This window comes from Electrona antarctica, assembly GCF_951216825.1.
Source record: "Electrona antarctica genome assembly, chromosome: 19".
NCBI lineage: Eukaryota > Metazoa > Chordata > Actinopteri > Myctophiformes > Myctophidae > Electrona > Electrona antarctica.
This window is the reverse complement of record NC_136800.1, coordinates 15,288,447-15,306,354: the sequence shown is the minus strand read 5'-3', so window position 1 is coordinate 15,306,354 and position 17,908 is coordinate 15,288,447. Positions and strand designations below refer to the sequence as shown.

The 17,908-nt window shown below is 42.5% G+C and overlaps 1 protein-coding gene across 1 annotated transcript in view; it reads right to left on the bottom strand.

Annotated features, from left to right (window-relative positions):
• Positions 1–17,298, bottom strand: part of LOC306943458 (contactin-associated protein-like 4) — a 148,430-nt gene extending 131,132 nt beyond the window's left edge. Inside the window, exon 1 of the mRNA XM_079529820.1 lies at positions 17,055–17,298. Within this exon, the coding sequence (XP_079385946.1) occupies positions 17,055–17,142 (88 nt within the window). The 5' untranslated portion in view covers positions 17,143–17,298. The remainder of the gene's footprint in view (positions 1–17,054) is intronic.
• Positions 17,299–17,908: the final 610 nt, after the last annotated feature.

Here is a 17,908-nt window from a genome sequence, read left to right as displayed (position 1 = left end):
ACTTCCAATGCTTCCATTCATACGAGGAAATCAAGAAATCACTTTGGTGTTTTCATTCATATGAGGAACTTGCGTTAAAATCCGAAGTAAATGACACACACACACACATATATATATATATATATATATATAAAACTATATTTTGACAAGTTAAGGGCCTCGACTGTATGTCTGGTGTCAGTACGTACAGGCATGTGGCAGGCAGCAGGCAGACGCAGTCTAGACTGTGGGCGTTGGATGGAACCCCAGAGCAGTTGAATTAATATAGTCGGAACAGCTCTCAGTTGCCATGCACTGAAAAACCCTGAGGAGATAATGCGTGGTATTGTAAGTGCACACACAGCTCACAAAGGACGCACAGTACAAGTGAGAGAAGACCTAAAAGTTTGAACACAAGCCTTGAAAGTTTATTTTGTATCATTATTATTATTCCTCAGCAGGGTGTTGACATTTAAAATGACTAGCTTTCCTGGCTGAGTGGGCAGTGTGATGTGAAATATTTGCAGAATATTTTTGAATCGTCACAGTCCTGGTGTGTAAGGACGTTTACCTGTACCTCTCCTGTGTTTCATTCTCACTGCTTATCTTGTCTTATCTTTTTGCCACAATCATGTTCCGGTTCATGGATACACATCCAACACTAACTAACTAGGCCCATCTTCTGTCTAATCACTGTGTCTAATCACTTAATTTGAGTCGATAACTGACTCAATACAGGAGGGCGGGGGTGAGGTGGACAATTGAAGAATGAGTCTAGATCAGCATGGGGTTCCCAAACTTTTTTGGCCTATAGGTACCCCTTGGGGGGAAGAAGTTTTTCCAGGTACCCCCTCATCCTCGCAACACCGATAAGCATATTTGCAATCTTACATTTAGATGCCATTGGAACTATTTGTATTAAAACTTCAAAGTCAAAACACATTTTCACAACGTTTATTTAAGATGCTATCTTAGAATAGATGTAGACTTATCTCACAGCATTTCCCCGCCCCCTTTCCACGCCCCCTTTTGGAGCTAATGGTGTTATTTTTTCTGCGGTCCATAGACTTCCATGTTAAAAGAGGTATTTTCACAAGCCACAAACTACCGTTTTGTAAAGGTAAGGTTTATTCTACCTATTTGAGTTGTTATACCATTGTGTTTTCTTCATATTATTATCGGTCTATGATATTTTAACATTAGGAAATGTACTTAGATTCTCCAGAGAAAAAAAGTGTAAATGCCTAACGTTAAATTACATGAAGGGGGGCGTGGAAAGGGGGCTGTGAGATAGGCCTATTGCCTTCCTTGATGCATCAATTAAGCGTCAACGACCATCAGCTTGTCACAGTCACAGACACTCGGCCTCTGCAGCATTCTAACTTAAAGTGACTGCAAGGCCCTTGAATTATGGAATATGATTAAGGATTACTGTGATTATGGTAAACTCACATATCACACATACCGTAATTCACTGGCAAAAAAATAAAAAAATAAAAAATAATAATAATCTGAATTATTTCGCGGATCATTAATCATTGCTTGTACAGCAGAATGAGATTTGGCAGGCAGCTATGTGGGTGTAAGAGAGACATACAGGAGGTTAGAGAGAGTGAGAGTGTGAGAGAGAGAGAGAGGAGCTCAGCTAATAGTTTGAAAAAAGAGAATGAGGAGCCTTTGAGACAGAGACAAAAGAGAAAGAGAGAATCACACTACTATCTGTTCTCTCCTCCCCTATTTATCTAAACTGTCCAGTTTAAAAATGTTTTGCTAAAACCTAAAATCACAGACGCCGCACAGAGCCCTGACGATGCGGCTACTAGACATCCTGAATACTAACAAGCTGAGGCAGCAGCTCCATCCGTCCCATCAAACAGAGACAAACAGAAAACACAAGGAAGGAGAATTCTCCATCTCTCGATGCTAAAGAAGTCGTTCTATAGCTTATTTACCATGAGGTCACGCAGCAGTGCTCAGTATAATGAGTCTCCAGATGAAGCTGCTTAGTTTGTGCTCTCTAGGGCACTAACAATCATTCTCAAGCAGAAACTAACTGTCAAAAAAGGTGCAACATCATTTAATTTCTCAAGGCAGTTTTGATGTGATTTTTGGACAATAAGGCCAAGGTTTGCGGCAGCCTTAATTACTGGGGTTCTGTGTATGCATTATGCAGCATTATTTGAAAAAGACTCACATAAACATACTCTCAAATGGGAACAATGGCAATGCACATCGACTTGAGAAGTATATAACATTTTAGTCGATTTATTGTTTTATGTTTTGTATGCTCCAATGGGAACTATCTATTCTACAGGTTGCTTAGTTTAGTTACCTGGTTGACTGAGAGAAAGAACCATGATTTATGTACCGAAAGACAGGCCCAAGTGGCACGGAGCCTGCTTCTAACTGGCAATATGGAAACAGAAAGATTATTATTATATTAGTATGTAATGTATTATGTATTTTATTTTATTTTAGCTTCTTTTTCTGAACTGACAATTAAACCTGTTTGCTGTGGTACAGTAGCTGGAGGATGGAAAGAGAATATAATTATTATTATAATTATATAATTTAAAAAAAGACTAAATGTGTAAAAAGCAATACAAATCAGTTCAAGAATAACCAACATAATTGACGAGTTATATTCTGTGTTTTGTATACTAATTAGTTTGGCGTTGCTATAATTGAATCAGCTAGATTAATTTAAATAGAGGCTATGTATTCTTCATAAGTGTATTGTTGTCGGGTCTAGTTAACTGATTGATTTAAATGCAGAGGGAGCAGTTTGTAACAGCCTGAAATACGCAATGAGTGTGAAACACAGAACTGTTCACTGGTCTATCTTTTAAAGCCATGGGAATGAGTGACCTAATTACAAAGCAGGTCTCAGGTCTGGCTAGCTGAATGACTGAAGTCAGTGACTGAACTACAGATGACAGTTGACTCACAGAGCCCTCTACTGCACTGGTTCCCAAACTTTCTCACGTCAAGGACCCCCGCATTGACATTTATTAGCCCGCGGACCCCCCATTTGAAGAGATATGCCTGGGACCCCCATAAGAGAAGAGTTTTGCGGCTCTAGCAGTGATTCTCAACCTGTTTAATTTCAAGGACCCCCGGTTTGACATGCATTAGTCTATGGTCCCCCGATTTAATGTCATTTCTATCTCTGAGACCCCAATTCATAAAATCAATGTTAATTTAACTCTGAGAACGGGTCCATTTGGTTCCATTTGTACACTTTCAGAGTTACAGACCCATAAGGGTCCATTTTGTTCCATTTAGATGGGGACCCCCTGGAACTCCCTCAAGGACCCCTGGGGGTCCCCGGACCCCACTTTGGGAACCACTGCTCTACTGTTCCAGCTAACTGTAGGTAAAGACAAGGTAGGGTCTCTCCACTTCTGATTAATCACTTTCAACTGAATCTATCCCTATATGTGAACATTTTTTTTAAAAACGTTGTTTTGAAAATAAATAAGTACATCAATAAAATAAATACATATAAAGTAAAATGTACAAGCTCACAATGCATCCCAATGTGACACATTGTTAGGGCATACATATGTATGTGAGATACAGTAGATCAAGTATTTTTGCTATTAGTCACACATAAAGGCACACGTTAACAGGACAGACTGATTGTGGCTGGAGAAGAAAACATCCACACACAAAAACATACTTTTATTACTGGCGCAACGTTTTGACACTTTTAGAACAGTGGTTCGCAAACTTTAAAAAAAATAATTCCTGACCGTGCACCCGGTAAAATGTTCCAAGAGACTGAGATAGTTGTGCGTGCTTCTTCCTTTCGCAAACCTTTTAGCCTGTGACCAGAAATTAGATGTTTCTTCGGGTTTAGACTAACGCTTGGTTACAACCGAAACAGACTTCCTCTACCTCTTCAACATAAGAGCCACTTGTAATGATTAGTCAACACTAGTTTTATTTTATAGTCTACTTACAGGACATAGACATTTGTAGCATGTGACACAAGAGCTCGTAATGGGCCTTGTTCCATTTTGACGAGTGCTTGGCTGTAATGCAGCGGAATGTTGTGTCAGGATTCTCAGGAAGTAAACTCCTGTCCCAGCGGCCCCAGCTCTTGGTACGCAAAAGCGCCTCCATGCCTTTGATCTGCTGCGCAGCATGCATTTTGACGACGCATGCGCACTGGCGCACCACTTATGTGCACCGCTGGCTATGTCATCTGCAGCTGGCCTGCCTGCGTTCGAATGCGACTTGAGGCTATGTGCTGCATGTCATACCTTCTCCTTCCTACTCTGTCACTATCAAAAATACAGCAGAAATGCATAAAATATCATGTAGAAAAATAGTAAATGGTAAATGGTGCATTTATATAGCGCCTTTATCCAAGGCGCTTTACATAGATTGTGCATTACATTCACCCATTCACACACACATTCATACACCGATGGCGGCGGAAGCCATGCAAGGTACCAACCAGCACATCGGGAGCAATTTGACATGTAGACAGGAGGAGCCGGGATTCGAACCGCCGACCCATGGATCATTGGACGACCTGCTCTACCTCCTGAGCCACAGCCGCCAAAGACAAAGATCACAGCCGCCAAAGATCACAGCAGATGCTGCTTCTGAACAGACTGTGTGATACATGTCCCCAAATAGCAGGCTTCTGACGTGTATTCATTAAGGAGCTGTCAGGACTCTCAGGAGCATCAGGTGGGTCCATGTATACGGTAGATTGGAAACACAGCATGTCATGTGGAGCAATGGAGATACAATCACAGCAGGTCTTTTCTTTCTGATTCACTCAAACCTATCATGGTTTTCAGTGTTCTGTCATGTGATATTTATCTACCTATAATACTTACAAATGTGTCTGCTTTCAAGGAAATAATCAAAAATGAATGTAGCTAATTATCGCTCCCCTATCCACTACACCTGCCTCCATTCACCACCACCACCACCACCGCTCCAGCCCTTCTCTCTGTTTTTACTCACCACCGCTCAACGTTATTTCAGCTCCGGTGGTCAGCTCACCACCGGAGCGGTGGTCACCTCACCACCGAAAATCCAGACTATGAATAGGCCTTTAAACTCCTTCTATTACCTGGGGCAATAAGGTAATAAGCTATGTTGGTATATACATGCATACACAGTATACATATATACCTACTTGACAAGTAAAATGGCAAAGAACCGCAAAGAAATGTACACAAATATATAAGCCACTCTCAACAGCATGCCTAACTGCCCCGTCTTTGAAATGATTTGTAATCAATCCACATCGGCACCATGCTCTTCTTTTAGCCAAGCTGCGTAACAGCAGGCATGGGAGAGAACAGAAGCATGCAGAGCCAACCCAACGGAAACGATCAAAGGACAATGTAGTGTAAACCAGCAGCATTTTAAACCTCTTCTTCCTGGATTTGTCACCGCAACACGCACACAGACGGAGGGCTGAGACAAGTTGTCTTTTCACTTGGCTTAACTTCAAACACTGCTGATTGAGAGGCAAAAACCGGGAAGAGTCAGTGTGAAACATTAGCCCTATAATGTCTGGCTTATGCAGATTTTGAAGGAATGCTGCAGGCTGCAGTGTTTCCACTAACAGCTCTTGGGGGAGATTTGAATTGTACAGTATTTATGGTGTTCAACAACTAAGTTACTGATTTGGTTATAATTGGCTCTATAGTCTCAGTAATACTGCCATACGTATAGTACAAACACAATCTGAACAGCATTGCTCACATAGTGTGTGTGAGTGTGTGTGTGCGTGCGTGCGTTTTTACAACTGCTTAAATACTAAACTTTTAAACACACAGTGAAACCTGACACGCATCAAAACCTCAGCCCAGCTGTGCACAACTGTAAGCACATTCTCAGCCTCAAATGGTTTCCTTACATGTAAACTCAGCAATCACTATAAAAAGGCAACAGGTGAGTGTGCCTGTCCTCCACCACCACCATGCCAATTTAGATCTTAACATGGCTGCACACACACTTGCATATTTAGACAGACTGAACATCATTGTCACTGCAGAAGACCAAGTGGAGGCAGATTAGATTAATTGTTATCTGGGAGAATGCATCTTGCACAGCATAAAAGGCGGCTCCCATGGCTTCTAAACCTCAGATACCAAGCAACGTACGCGGTATCTCCAACGATCCCAAATCCTTTGAATCTACAGCACTCAAGCAAGATCCAAGACCAAGAACATGTCAACACATATGAACCAAGGTGTCTGGCTTTACAACCCAGATACCCTGAATAACTTCTATTACCTTTGGCACGAGTCGTCTAGATGAGACAGAATATATGGCTAATGGCTAAGCAACTCGTAGAGCATTGAAGTAGAGGTTTCTACATCCCGGTTAAGTTCGTATCGAACACCACTGTAGCGGGTCCTAACTAAATAATCAGCACTGGTTTGAGCTATTTAATACGCAGGCATGAAGACAGAGTCAAAGTTGGAGTTGACTGTTTACTACTTAGTTCTTCACTGACAAGGCGGTGAAAACTGTAAAATAATATAACAATACAAACCTTCAATGTCTGTTCACAGCATTGCACACATTTCCAAATAAAAAGGAACCAAGGCAATTAACAAAAATAGAACTGTGGCTAAACCACATCCACACTGCAGTGTAATTAGCAAGATTACATACACCTGCACTACTATGCTCTGCAGACAGCAGCACACATTGAAGAACCAACCTTCCAAATAAACATTCATAAAAATGTCACAAAAAGCGTCACAGAAAGTTACAACAACTGAACTCAACATAACAACTTACGACATTGCGTTTCAATTGCTTCCAAGTGGGTAAGATGTGTTTCAGGGCTCAAGCTCTGACCAGGTCTGCCTTCTCTGTGCACTGCTGCATGCAAAATGGCACTAACAGGAAGTGACTCCCATTAACCCATTTAGACCGTAGGATGTGTGGAAACTTAAAAATAAAAGCACTGGTACACACCTTCACAATACAAGTACTCACAAACTTTTGTACTGAAAACAGAAATAAACAATTATTTCAAGAAAGATATTTGCCTTAAAGGCAACACAATCAGCATTCACAATTTACACTCCAATACATCCCACCATACTCTCACCTCCTCAACCCCATTGAGAAGATGTTCTATTCTCAACACAGCGTTGGAAGATTTATGATCTCCAGCCCCATGTCAGGATAGCCCTCAATCATTCAAGCCATGGAGGAGGCCTGTGACCAAATTGATGCAGGGTCTGTGCAAGGATGTATTCGTATAAGCCTGTATTGTCGACAAAGTGCTAGGCGAGTAGATACGGCTGTACCAAACTCAGAATTGTATTGGTCAAATCAGATTCGGGATTTTAATGCAAATATGCAACTATTTGTTTTAGTATGTCTATAAGACTTTGACAAAATAGTAGGCCTACTGTATATTTGCATCTGTGAGCTTGTAGATCTTTTTATTTACTATTTATAAAAATGATTTGAAAATAATAATATAAAAGGAACGGTTTTGCACATACAAAGTTTCCACCCGACAACAACGATTACAAAAATTACCTGCACATGTGTGTGTGTGTGTGTGTGTGTGACTGTGTGTGTGTGTGTGTGTGTGTGTGTGTGTGTGTGTGTGTGTGTGTGTGTGTGTGTGTGTGTGTGTGTGTGTGTGTGTGTGTGTGTGTGTACATGAACACTGCTATAACTAGTATTAAAAGATAACATTTGAACAAGATGTGACAACTGTTCAGCTAAATATCTAGCCAGGCAAACGTTTGCCTGGCTGTGTCTGTCTGTGTCAAAAGCAGCACCACCATAGACTCTTGAACAGTTTCTACAATTTACAATGTAGGTGCACGGGTGACTGTTTCATGTAATCAATTCTCAACAGATCTCCAAACTTGTTGTTTTGGGGAGCACTGGTTTCAATTCATTCAACCTCCTCTTGTGTGTTGGCTAGTGAGATGCACCCTAGGAGACATTTATACTTCAAAGCGCAACAGTGTTGCACGCAGAGAACAGCTGATATACAAGCTCACATCGCATCTTGTGAGCATAGAGGTCTGCGTGCGCGACACAATCGCGGGACGAAGCATGAATTATACTTGATGGGCTGCAGGTGCCCCCCTCAAAAACACATTATTTGATAACTTTTCATTGTGCCCCTAAAATAATTTGTGCGCTACTAGATTTTTTAACTTGGTAGCACACGTGCTACGTGTGCTACGCGTCGAGCCCTGGCGTTGTTACAACATTTAAAATATTGAGAACGATTGTTGGGCTAACTCAGCTTGCGGTCCCAAATCTATGAACCAGCACTCTGCTGAAATGTCACCATTTGGTAAAAGCCTCAGGTCAAGGTATTTTCTCTCCGTACACTCACTGCTAATGCATTTCACAGTGATCCATTTAGAGTTATTGCTTTGTTTGGTGTGCAGGGACAGAGAGCTTTATAGTGCTGCTCTGTGATATGACATTTTCTATATACAGTAGGTCATTTTAGAAAACCTCCAGCATCTACACTTAAAAGTCCCCCAGGACCCCAAACGTTCTGTAGTGCCCTTAAGCAAGGCACCAAGCACCAAGCCCTAATGGCTGCCCTCCACTGCCACCTGCTCCATGTAGAAGAATACAGTAACCTCTGGTTTTTGAGTGTGTGGGCAATGGCATGTACTGTATAAATCCCCAAATCCACACATAAATACACAGTTACATACATATAGCGAATTGTTCCACCGACCATAGTTATATAAATAAAAAAGCGTTCTTCAACTCAACCACTTAAGTGAGGGTTTACGACCCCCATGCTGCACCAACCAGCCAATAAGACACCACTGTTGAATGTTTAATAAGCGTCCATAAACATCAGCTCACACCTATGTAATGGTCCCTATTAACTCCTAATTACCCTCAGTCCTGAAGGAGATGAGATCTAATATAAAGCTGGGAACCTGTAGAAGAACCTACAGTACATTGAGACCCACAAGCACCAACCTTTTAATAGCTACAATCTGTACGTTTTATGTCTCTCCTGACAGACAGAGATAATTGCAACGATGTCTGAGCTGGTGGTCTAGATGGTACCGGATCTTCAATTTGTCTGCTTCAAATAACTTTAATGCTATTGTCAACCAGTAGGTGTCCTACCCTAACCCGACACTAGGATTGAAACAGTGACCTGATCACCTCCAACCGCTGCAGAAGCTAGTTATATAGTATTAAAATTATTATTAAAGTTTATTCATTTTGCACTTATCATACACTTATACGTTCGCCTTACAGCACACCAGTAGTGCAATTGTCTGTAAATGTTGCACAAATGTATAAGTCATGGGTGGGACATTTAATACAAATACAAATAAAGTTATTAATAGACCAGCTTTCATGCATTTAAGTGTTGTAATTATTTGAACTCCGAATTTGGCCTTGATTTTGCCCAGTAGTACTTAATGGCCAGTAAGTAGCAGTAATACAAAACTAAGGATGCAGGTTGCCGTTAAAATACAAACAAAAAGAAGGAGAAGAAGGAGAAGAAAGAAGAAGAAGTGCACACACCGTTGCACGCTCACTGGCACTGTTGTTATTTTCTGAGACCCGCACCCATATGCATGAGTCACGGACAGAGAAGCACGTTGGTGTTTTATAAAGGGACATTGGACATCACTTTCAAACACTGCTATAACGCTTTTGCACTTTTTGAGACTTGAGCGCTACAGACACAGCAACACGTTCAACATCTTGCGTGTGTGGGCACGCACACACTGTGTGGAGGTGGAGGTAGCAGGTGTGGTAGCGCAACCCCGTCCCCACAGTGCACTAATGGACGGCAGCATGTTTTCTTTTGTGTAATCTGTGTATCACTCTCTCACGTGGAAGTGCATCTGTGACCCCTTGTTTCTGCCAGGATGGCTAGACTGCGTGAAACGAGCATAAATGTCAGGTGGAGATCAAACATGTTGTGACCACCAGAGTTTGTGTGACTGTACAGACACAGCCGAGCTGCCTGCAGCAACCTCTTGTACACTGCACATCACTTTTAATATCTACTGTAGCAGCATGATGTCCATTATTGTTGTAAAGAAACTCTTCCAGTAAACCGTGGGTTGCAATGCTAGGTTTGAGCAGAGTGGAACTGTCCATGGTTCTGAGTAGTGCTGGACGGGTGAGCTCTGTCCATGGTTCTAAATCATACAGCTCCCTTATCCAGGGAACAAATCATTTGATTGTGTCTCCTGTTATGATATTAAAAACATCACAGTCTCTTTTTCAATCCTCATTTCAACATTTAATGTTGTAGTAGTAAATACGGGGTAGAATGTCAAGTCTAAAATCGAAAGTCTAAAGTAAAGTTTTACATTTAACGTTTTACATATTAAATACCATATTTCCAATCCAACTTTAACACGCTTTGCAGAATCTACTTTTGAAGAGACAGATTTAAACAGATTTAAATAAAAAGGGCAACACTCTATCACGGCCTGTAGTGACTTCTTGGGACAAATATTTTGACCAAACGTCCGACGTACGTAGTACGGCATACTATTCTTCCGCACTACAGGAATGCGGAAGTGCCGTGCTCAAACTCAAGGCGTAAAAGGGTGACTGGTCCGCTGAAAAACTACAGAGGCGAGCCATCTAAAGCAAACTTGAGCCACGAGAGGCAATGGTGAGCGAGCTGTCAGGTGAGCGAGTCTCCGTGCCAAGCGTTGTGGCGTTCGAGTTATGTCCCATAAGGACAGAAGAAACGTAACTCATATACCTCCCCTCCCCTAGTCAACATGTGCTGTCACGGGTACCCCTTTCCACTCAAATGTTTGACGTTTTGTCATCTTTGCCATCTTGGGAGTGAGAATGAGTTGTAGAGGGAGAAAAGGGGGAGGGGTGGGGGAATACAGATCCCTGAAAAGTTTTAATTCTATTATGTAGTATATAAATGTATGAAGTATAACACAACGCAAAAAATAGCTACTTAACTCCGGAATCAGGTCTGATGGCCCACTGGTCACTGGAGGAGGACCTCTATACCTTATAGAGAACCTGCTCCCACTTGACCACAATGCTAACATTGTGTGAAGGCTGAGATTAAAATGCTAATGCCAACACAGTGTGAAGGTTGCTCATAAAATCTCAATGCTAATTTAGGGCTGCTGTCATGTACAAAGCAAACATGGCAGCTAATGGGAAGGCAGAGGGTGACAGCAGTGGATTGCCGTGTAGGGTATATTAAAAAATGAGCGTTAATTGGGCCGCCTCAGCATTACGTTCACGTGCTCACATGGTTCACTCGGCCAATCACATACCGGCTATTTAAACTGGAAGGGTTTGCACTCCTCCTCCTGCTTGCTTGCTTGCTGCTGCTGATTCTGCTGCGCCGCCGTATGCTAATGTTTTGCTGATCACCCTCCACCACCCCAGCTACCACCTGCCGTTTTGGATCTGCTGTTTAGGTACGGGGGATTGATCCGAGTACCTAAAAAGCAGATCCAATATAATAAATATATTGCTCATTATATATATTCAATAAATATATATTCCATCCATTCTTGAGTTGTCCTGACTGAACTAATATCATGTGATGTTAAGCCTTTAAAGGTGTAGTGAAAAGGAAATGGTGGGCATTTTATTTTGAAGTTTCAGCTTGAAACACTGGCTCTGAAGTTTCTGAACCAATCAGAGCGTTGCATCCCTCCAGAAGGGCCTCCAAGTCCATGACTTCCTGTCACGTTTGTAAACAAAGTGACAGAAAGACGTGGGGCAAAGCCAGGGGATTATTTCTAACCTATACACAACCTATATACATATTTTAGTGTGATGATTAAGTTTAACTGGTGAATATGACAAACTGACATGTTGAGCCATACAACACAGTATGGCATCCCCTTATAGTACTCCCCTTCACATTCAGTAGATCCTGTGATCTTTTGTGGCCAGATGTAATGTCCTGGGGTCTAGTAGGACTATAGTAAATAATACAAAAATAAATCGCTATAATACTGTGTAAAAAAATACATATTTAGCCCCATGTTCGAATGCCCCCGCCCCCCTGTCAAAAATAGTTAAAATCAATAAAACGAAAGACAGCAGCAAATGAAAAACAATTAACACTCATCTTTTACTTTCTCTAATAACAACCTAAAACATGAACCTTGGTTGAAAAAAACTAAAGTTGTCCTTTATTACGCATGAGGCTCACCTCGAAAATAGCCAATCTAAGTTCACAAATTTGCGTCGCGTCCTCAGCGTGTTGTTGTGAGCTTGTAGATCTGCATCTGCTATTTTCGGAGCTGCCAGATTCATATTTAAATCTTTAGTTGGAAGAATGCAATGGCATATCATCAGTGTTGACCATAATGGAACGGTTGGAACCAAATGAACCCCCGAAGGCCGGCGCTATTCGCCTAATAAACGATCAGCGTTCACTTTACTTTCTGCTCCTACTGTTGGTGTGAATATAAAAAATATGGTTTATGGTGGTTGGGGGGGGGGGTCAAGAAAAAAATAAAAAACGAAATCACACTGGTGCATAAATAACGTTCAGTCCCTTAACGACCAAATGAATAGAAAAAACACAAATAAAAGGTACGGCATGACATCACAGGTCCTCTACATTTTTGGGTGACTGGCTCCCTGTCTACTAGCCTAGAAAAGAATTGCCAATTTTGTTTTTTGGAAACCTTTGGCCCCTCATCTTCTCTTCTCATTATTCCTTCTTGTGCCATCTCTCCATCCCATTAACACAGGACTTCATCTGTCTGATCTCCAGACAATGGGTCCCTTTTTAACACCAGTAAGTCCATCTTACTGAACACACGACTGCTCAGCCGGTAGCGGCCTGTCTCACTGGACAAAAGCATCATCCGCTAATCTCCTCGCACCCTGCAGGGGAGAACCACTCCTCTTGCTACGATTTCCTGGTGTTTCAGCAGCCAGGATCCATTGTTCCCCCCCTCGGAGGCAAATCATCAGAGCAACATCTGCATTTAACACGTAAGCAGCTTGTTGCCATTTATACAGAGGCTATGTTTGATGTTTACCTCGTGTGGTAGCACATGTTTTATTTTTTGACTATTTAAAACTTGACTGTTTAAAAACCTCTCTTGAGATAATCAAGAGAGGTTTATCTGTCACTCACTCATACTCATACATGCTCAGGTACAAGCAGAGAAATGTTGGTGTTTAGGGTAAACACTATGGTTCATGCCATTTCTGATCTTGCACTTTGTAAGTCAATCTTGATAAGAACATCTGCTATGCATAGTAATTGTAAATTGTTATCAGCGTCTTGCCGTCTTCATAATGAAGAGTAAAGTGTCCCTGGGGACAGAAACAAGATGTGTAGCTGAGTATGAACCCTGATGCCTGCATCTATACGCCTCCTCCAATCCCACTTCTTATTATGCTGCTGTGTTTAATGGTCCATGCATGCAAAGTGTGAGTGAGTGAGTGAGTGAGTGAGTGAGTGAGTGAGTGGAGACATAAAATCGTAGATCAGAATGTAGGCATGTATTGCATTTTGTTGTCACTGTCAGAGGTGAGGTTAATACAGAGGCGCAATTCCTCCTAAGTATGTGCACAAAATACAACCACAAAAAACAGGCAGCTTCCATAACAAGTTCAATACTCAAATTTCAAAGTGCTTGATGATCCGTACCAGGATTGAGCAGGAAAGATTATCACCGACTCCTCTCACCCCGCTCAACACCTCTTCCAAACGCTATACCTTAAGGCCAGAGGCACTGGTCTATTAAGACCTCCTCCTCCTCGCACCACAGGGACATTTTTTCTCCTGTGGCAGTGAGGATCACAAACAAGCCCACCGACAGATCTCTGGGATTGGATGTTGCAGAGGCAGTGAGGCTCATTAAAGATGGGCTCACACTACAGGAATTTTAAAATCCTTACCGACTTTGAAATCTGGTTTCATCATGCACATAGGGAGAATTCACTACACTATTGAAAATAATGCATCAGACACTCATATTATGAGTATTATTATTAAGATTGTCCAGTAGACTAGCAAACCCCCTTGTGTAATCTCATCTCATGTGATCACATGCGGATTCTCGCGGAAGCAGACATATAAACAATGGAGCGGGTTAAACTTGTTGTGGGGAAACATACAGTTAATAATCGACAATCATCTTCCTCCAACATATCAACAAGTATCAGCTGTCCCATACACCCAACAGGTTGTCTTATATGTCAAAAATGGTCTCATTCACTTTACGCCTTTCTCCTGTCCTTGTAGACTTGTTCCCCTCAATTGCGTGCAACTCCCGCTATCCCACTCAGACAGTGGTGGTGTTATCATCCAGATAAATATCAAACATGTTTGATAACTATCGGGCGGCCCAAATGCGTCTGTGAGCAGATTGCAGAATATGTGAACAGCTCACATTACAATCAGGGTAGATACTCGGTTCCAAAACGGTGAGTCCCTTGACCCCCCCCCCCCACACACACACACACACACACACACACACACACACACACAAACAATTCAAATTTAAAGATGGTTTGATACTATTTTACTCCAATTCAAAACGTTATATTTTAACTGTATGATTCACACCTTGTGAACTACCAATCAACACTGATCAACACAGAGGGAGTGGATATGCGAGCATGCAGCAACCGACTGTCCACACACGCGCAGGCGTGCACACACACACACACACACACACACACACACACACGGGGGGGGGGGGGGGGGGGTTGCAAAGTCTATGTATTGTATAATGTATGAAATTAATCAATATCTCATATTGAAGCTTTGGCAGAATTAATATGAATTATGCATTTAATTGAGATGGAGAAGAAGAGAAAGAGATGAATCACAAAGGGGGAAAGAGGGTGAGAGATGAATGGGTGGTTACACAGACAGACAGTCGACAGACAGACAGACAGACAGACAGACAGACAGACAGACAGACAGACAGACAGACAGACAGACAGACAGACAGACAGACAGACAGACAGACAGACAGACAGACAGACAGACAGACAAATGGCAAAGATGAATGGAGAGAGAGTAGGGTAGAGTGAGATAGAAGAAGGTAGATGACAGTATGTGGAAACTGAGGGTGTATAGAAAAGGGGAAGAAAGAAGGAGAGACAGAGAAAGACCAAAATATGAAAGCAGAGGGGACTGATGAATAAATGAATAGGGAGAGAAGAGTATAGATTGGGGTTCAGAAGATAAAACTTGTGAGAGGTAGAAGACAGAAACAAAGTAAGAAAGGAGAGAAGAAGAGAGAGGAGTAATCAGAGAGAGAGAGAGAGAGAGAGAGAGAGAGTAGTAATCAGAGAAAGAAACAGATGAGTAATCAGAGAGAGAAAGAGATGGGGAGAAGCGAGTGGGGAGCTTATGTGCTCCAATTACACAAGCGTGTGTGCGCGCACGCGCGCACACACACACACATGCTTAATCGTTCACTCACTTATTTTTTCTCTCTCACACAAGCACGCACACTCACTCACACACACACACTCTGCCATCTCCCCTGTTGGCTGTTTCTACCCATGTCATTTCATGTTTCATTTCACTCCCTCCATCTCTCCCAACTTGCTGTGTGTGTGTATGTTGGGGCAGCTTGCAACATACTGTTCTGTTCAATCTCCTCCATTATAGGCAGTCGGCCTATTTGGAGGAGAAGGTGCTTTTCGTACCCATGATTAATTAATGAGTAATCTGACAGACTGAACTGACCAATGTTGGCTGTGAATAAGTTCATGTGCAATTGCGCACACACACACACACACACACACACACACACACACACACACACACACACACACACACACACACACACACACACACACACACACACACACACACACACACATTTCATTTTCTTTATTTGAGTCCACAAATATTTTTCAGTTGAATCTGACAATCGAAACATCATACTCTCAGTGCTTGAATCCAAACAAGCCCTAAATGTACAGGATATAGTGTGTGTGTGTGCGTGTGTGACGTGTGCGTGTGTCAGTGCGCGCGCGTGCGTGTGTGGTACCCTGGTGGTAGGCGGCCTACCATACACACTTTCTCCAGTCGTCGTCCCCAAATCGCCCCCCCGTAACACTGTTCACACTGGCTAGTGGCTACTCCCTGGAGTGCTCACTTATCCACAGCATCCATGGATGATGTGTGCAAGGCAGCTGTTTGACATGCTCCGAAAGATTCAGCTGCACCTGCACGCTACATTGAGTCCCAAATTAAGCGCTCAAACTAAATAACCCGTTTATTGCGCATCGTTGGTAACCATTCAATTACACTTGGGAAAATTCGTCTTTTAGCTCAGCACAAAACATTCGGCATATTAAAAGTCTTCGGTATTGCCAGGTCTGCAAAAACTGTACAACATTCTGGGTGTTGTCATGTGCTGCTGTCGTGCGTAACAAACAGTCATTCCATGCCCAGCAGCCCCAGCTCTGGTCCATAGCCCTAATGCCCTTTGCTAGAGCTATGGATCAGAGCTAAGCAGCCCCTCAAAGGCACAGTAAAATCCAATTCCTCAGTGTTCATTTTACTCTGAAGAGTGTATAAAACGGAGCCAGGCTATATAAAACTATGAATGGAACCAAAAGCAATCATAGGGTACATGTGCGATTGTGCCTTGTGCGCAGCCTCAGAGAAACAGTAAGTAGCAAACTGCTAATTGCAAAAAAATAAAACATTAACAGCAATAAGACGCTGAAAACACTGCTGTTGTGCTGTGTTGTTGTTGGTGTTGCGGACTTTCGGACCATCAAAGAAAATGTACACACACACACACCTACACACATTTTATATTTAATATAGCCCTGCGGTCAATTCCAAGTTCCAACTAGTCTAAACAGCCTCATCTGTCACAGGAGCAGCTTGCACAAATTATTACAGGACGCAGCTGGTGCAATTCTCTCTTTAATTAAACGGCACGACACTCGGACAAACAGTGACTGACTGAGTAGGCTACTGACACGCGAATTGCGTTGGACACGCGGTAGGTAGGCTACTTTTTTTCCCTTTCCCGAGTGAGAGCTAGGGCTGCACTTAGACGGATAAACTGCACTGACTGTAGTGTCTATCCTGTCTCCGTAAAACGCAAAGTTCTCACCTTCTCCAGATGTCCCGTACGAGCCGAAAAGAAGGAGGACAACCTGTGCAATACTAATTCCACGGAGTCTTCTATTCCACATATCCATCGTGAAGCGCGGGAAGATGCTGCGTGCGGTGCGGTCAACCTCTCCTGTTGTTTCAGTACAGCTCTCTACTCTGTGTTGTCCCGTCGCTTCTCTCCTCTCCGGGCTCTGAAGTAAATGTGGCGCGCTTGGCTTCGGTGCTGCTGTGTTTAAGCTCCACTCCACTACTCCACCCGGCCGCTGTTAAACCGCGACTGCACGAGAGTTGGCTGCACTCTGAGGAGTGAGGAGGAAAAGGGAGGGATGGGAGAGAAAGCTTTCACTATGAGAGAGAGAGAGAGGGGGGGGGGGATGCTTTCTTTATTTCTTTCTTCCTTTCTTTCTCTCGGACAGGGAGGGGAGGAAGCGAGAGCAGGATAGGGGTTCACCAAAAGAGAGAAAGGTTACCTGAAACACTTTCACCGCTGTCCAAAGCACCATGCTGCAGTTTCAGCACGCTGCCTAGTTTGAGTCCTTTAGTCCCTTGTTGGCTCAGTCATTAAAACAGTCCTCCTGACGACCCCCTGCCTGGCAAAACTATACCCTGCCAAATCTCTTTACAGAATCCTACAGGTCAACATACCATGGGTATATATATATATATATATATATATATATATATATATATATATATATAGATAGAATTACTGATGTATTGATTGAAGGTCTATTCTATTCTATTCTGTTCTGTTCTGTTCTGTTCTGTTCTGTTCTGTTCTGTTCTGTTCTGTTCTGTTCTGTTCTGTTCTGTTCTGTTCTGTTCTGTTCTGTTCACAGCATTGTTTAGAAG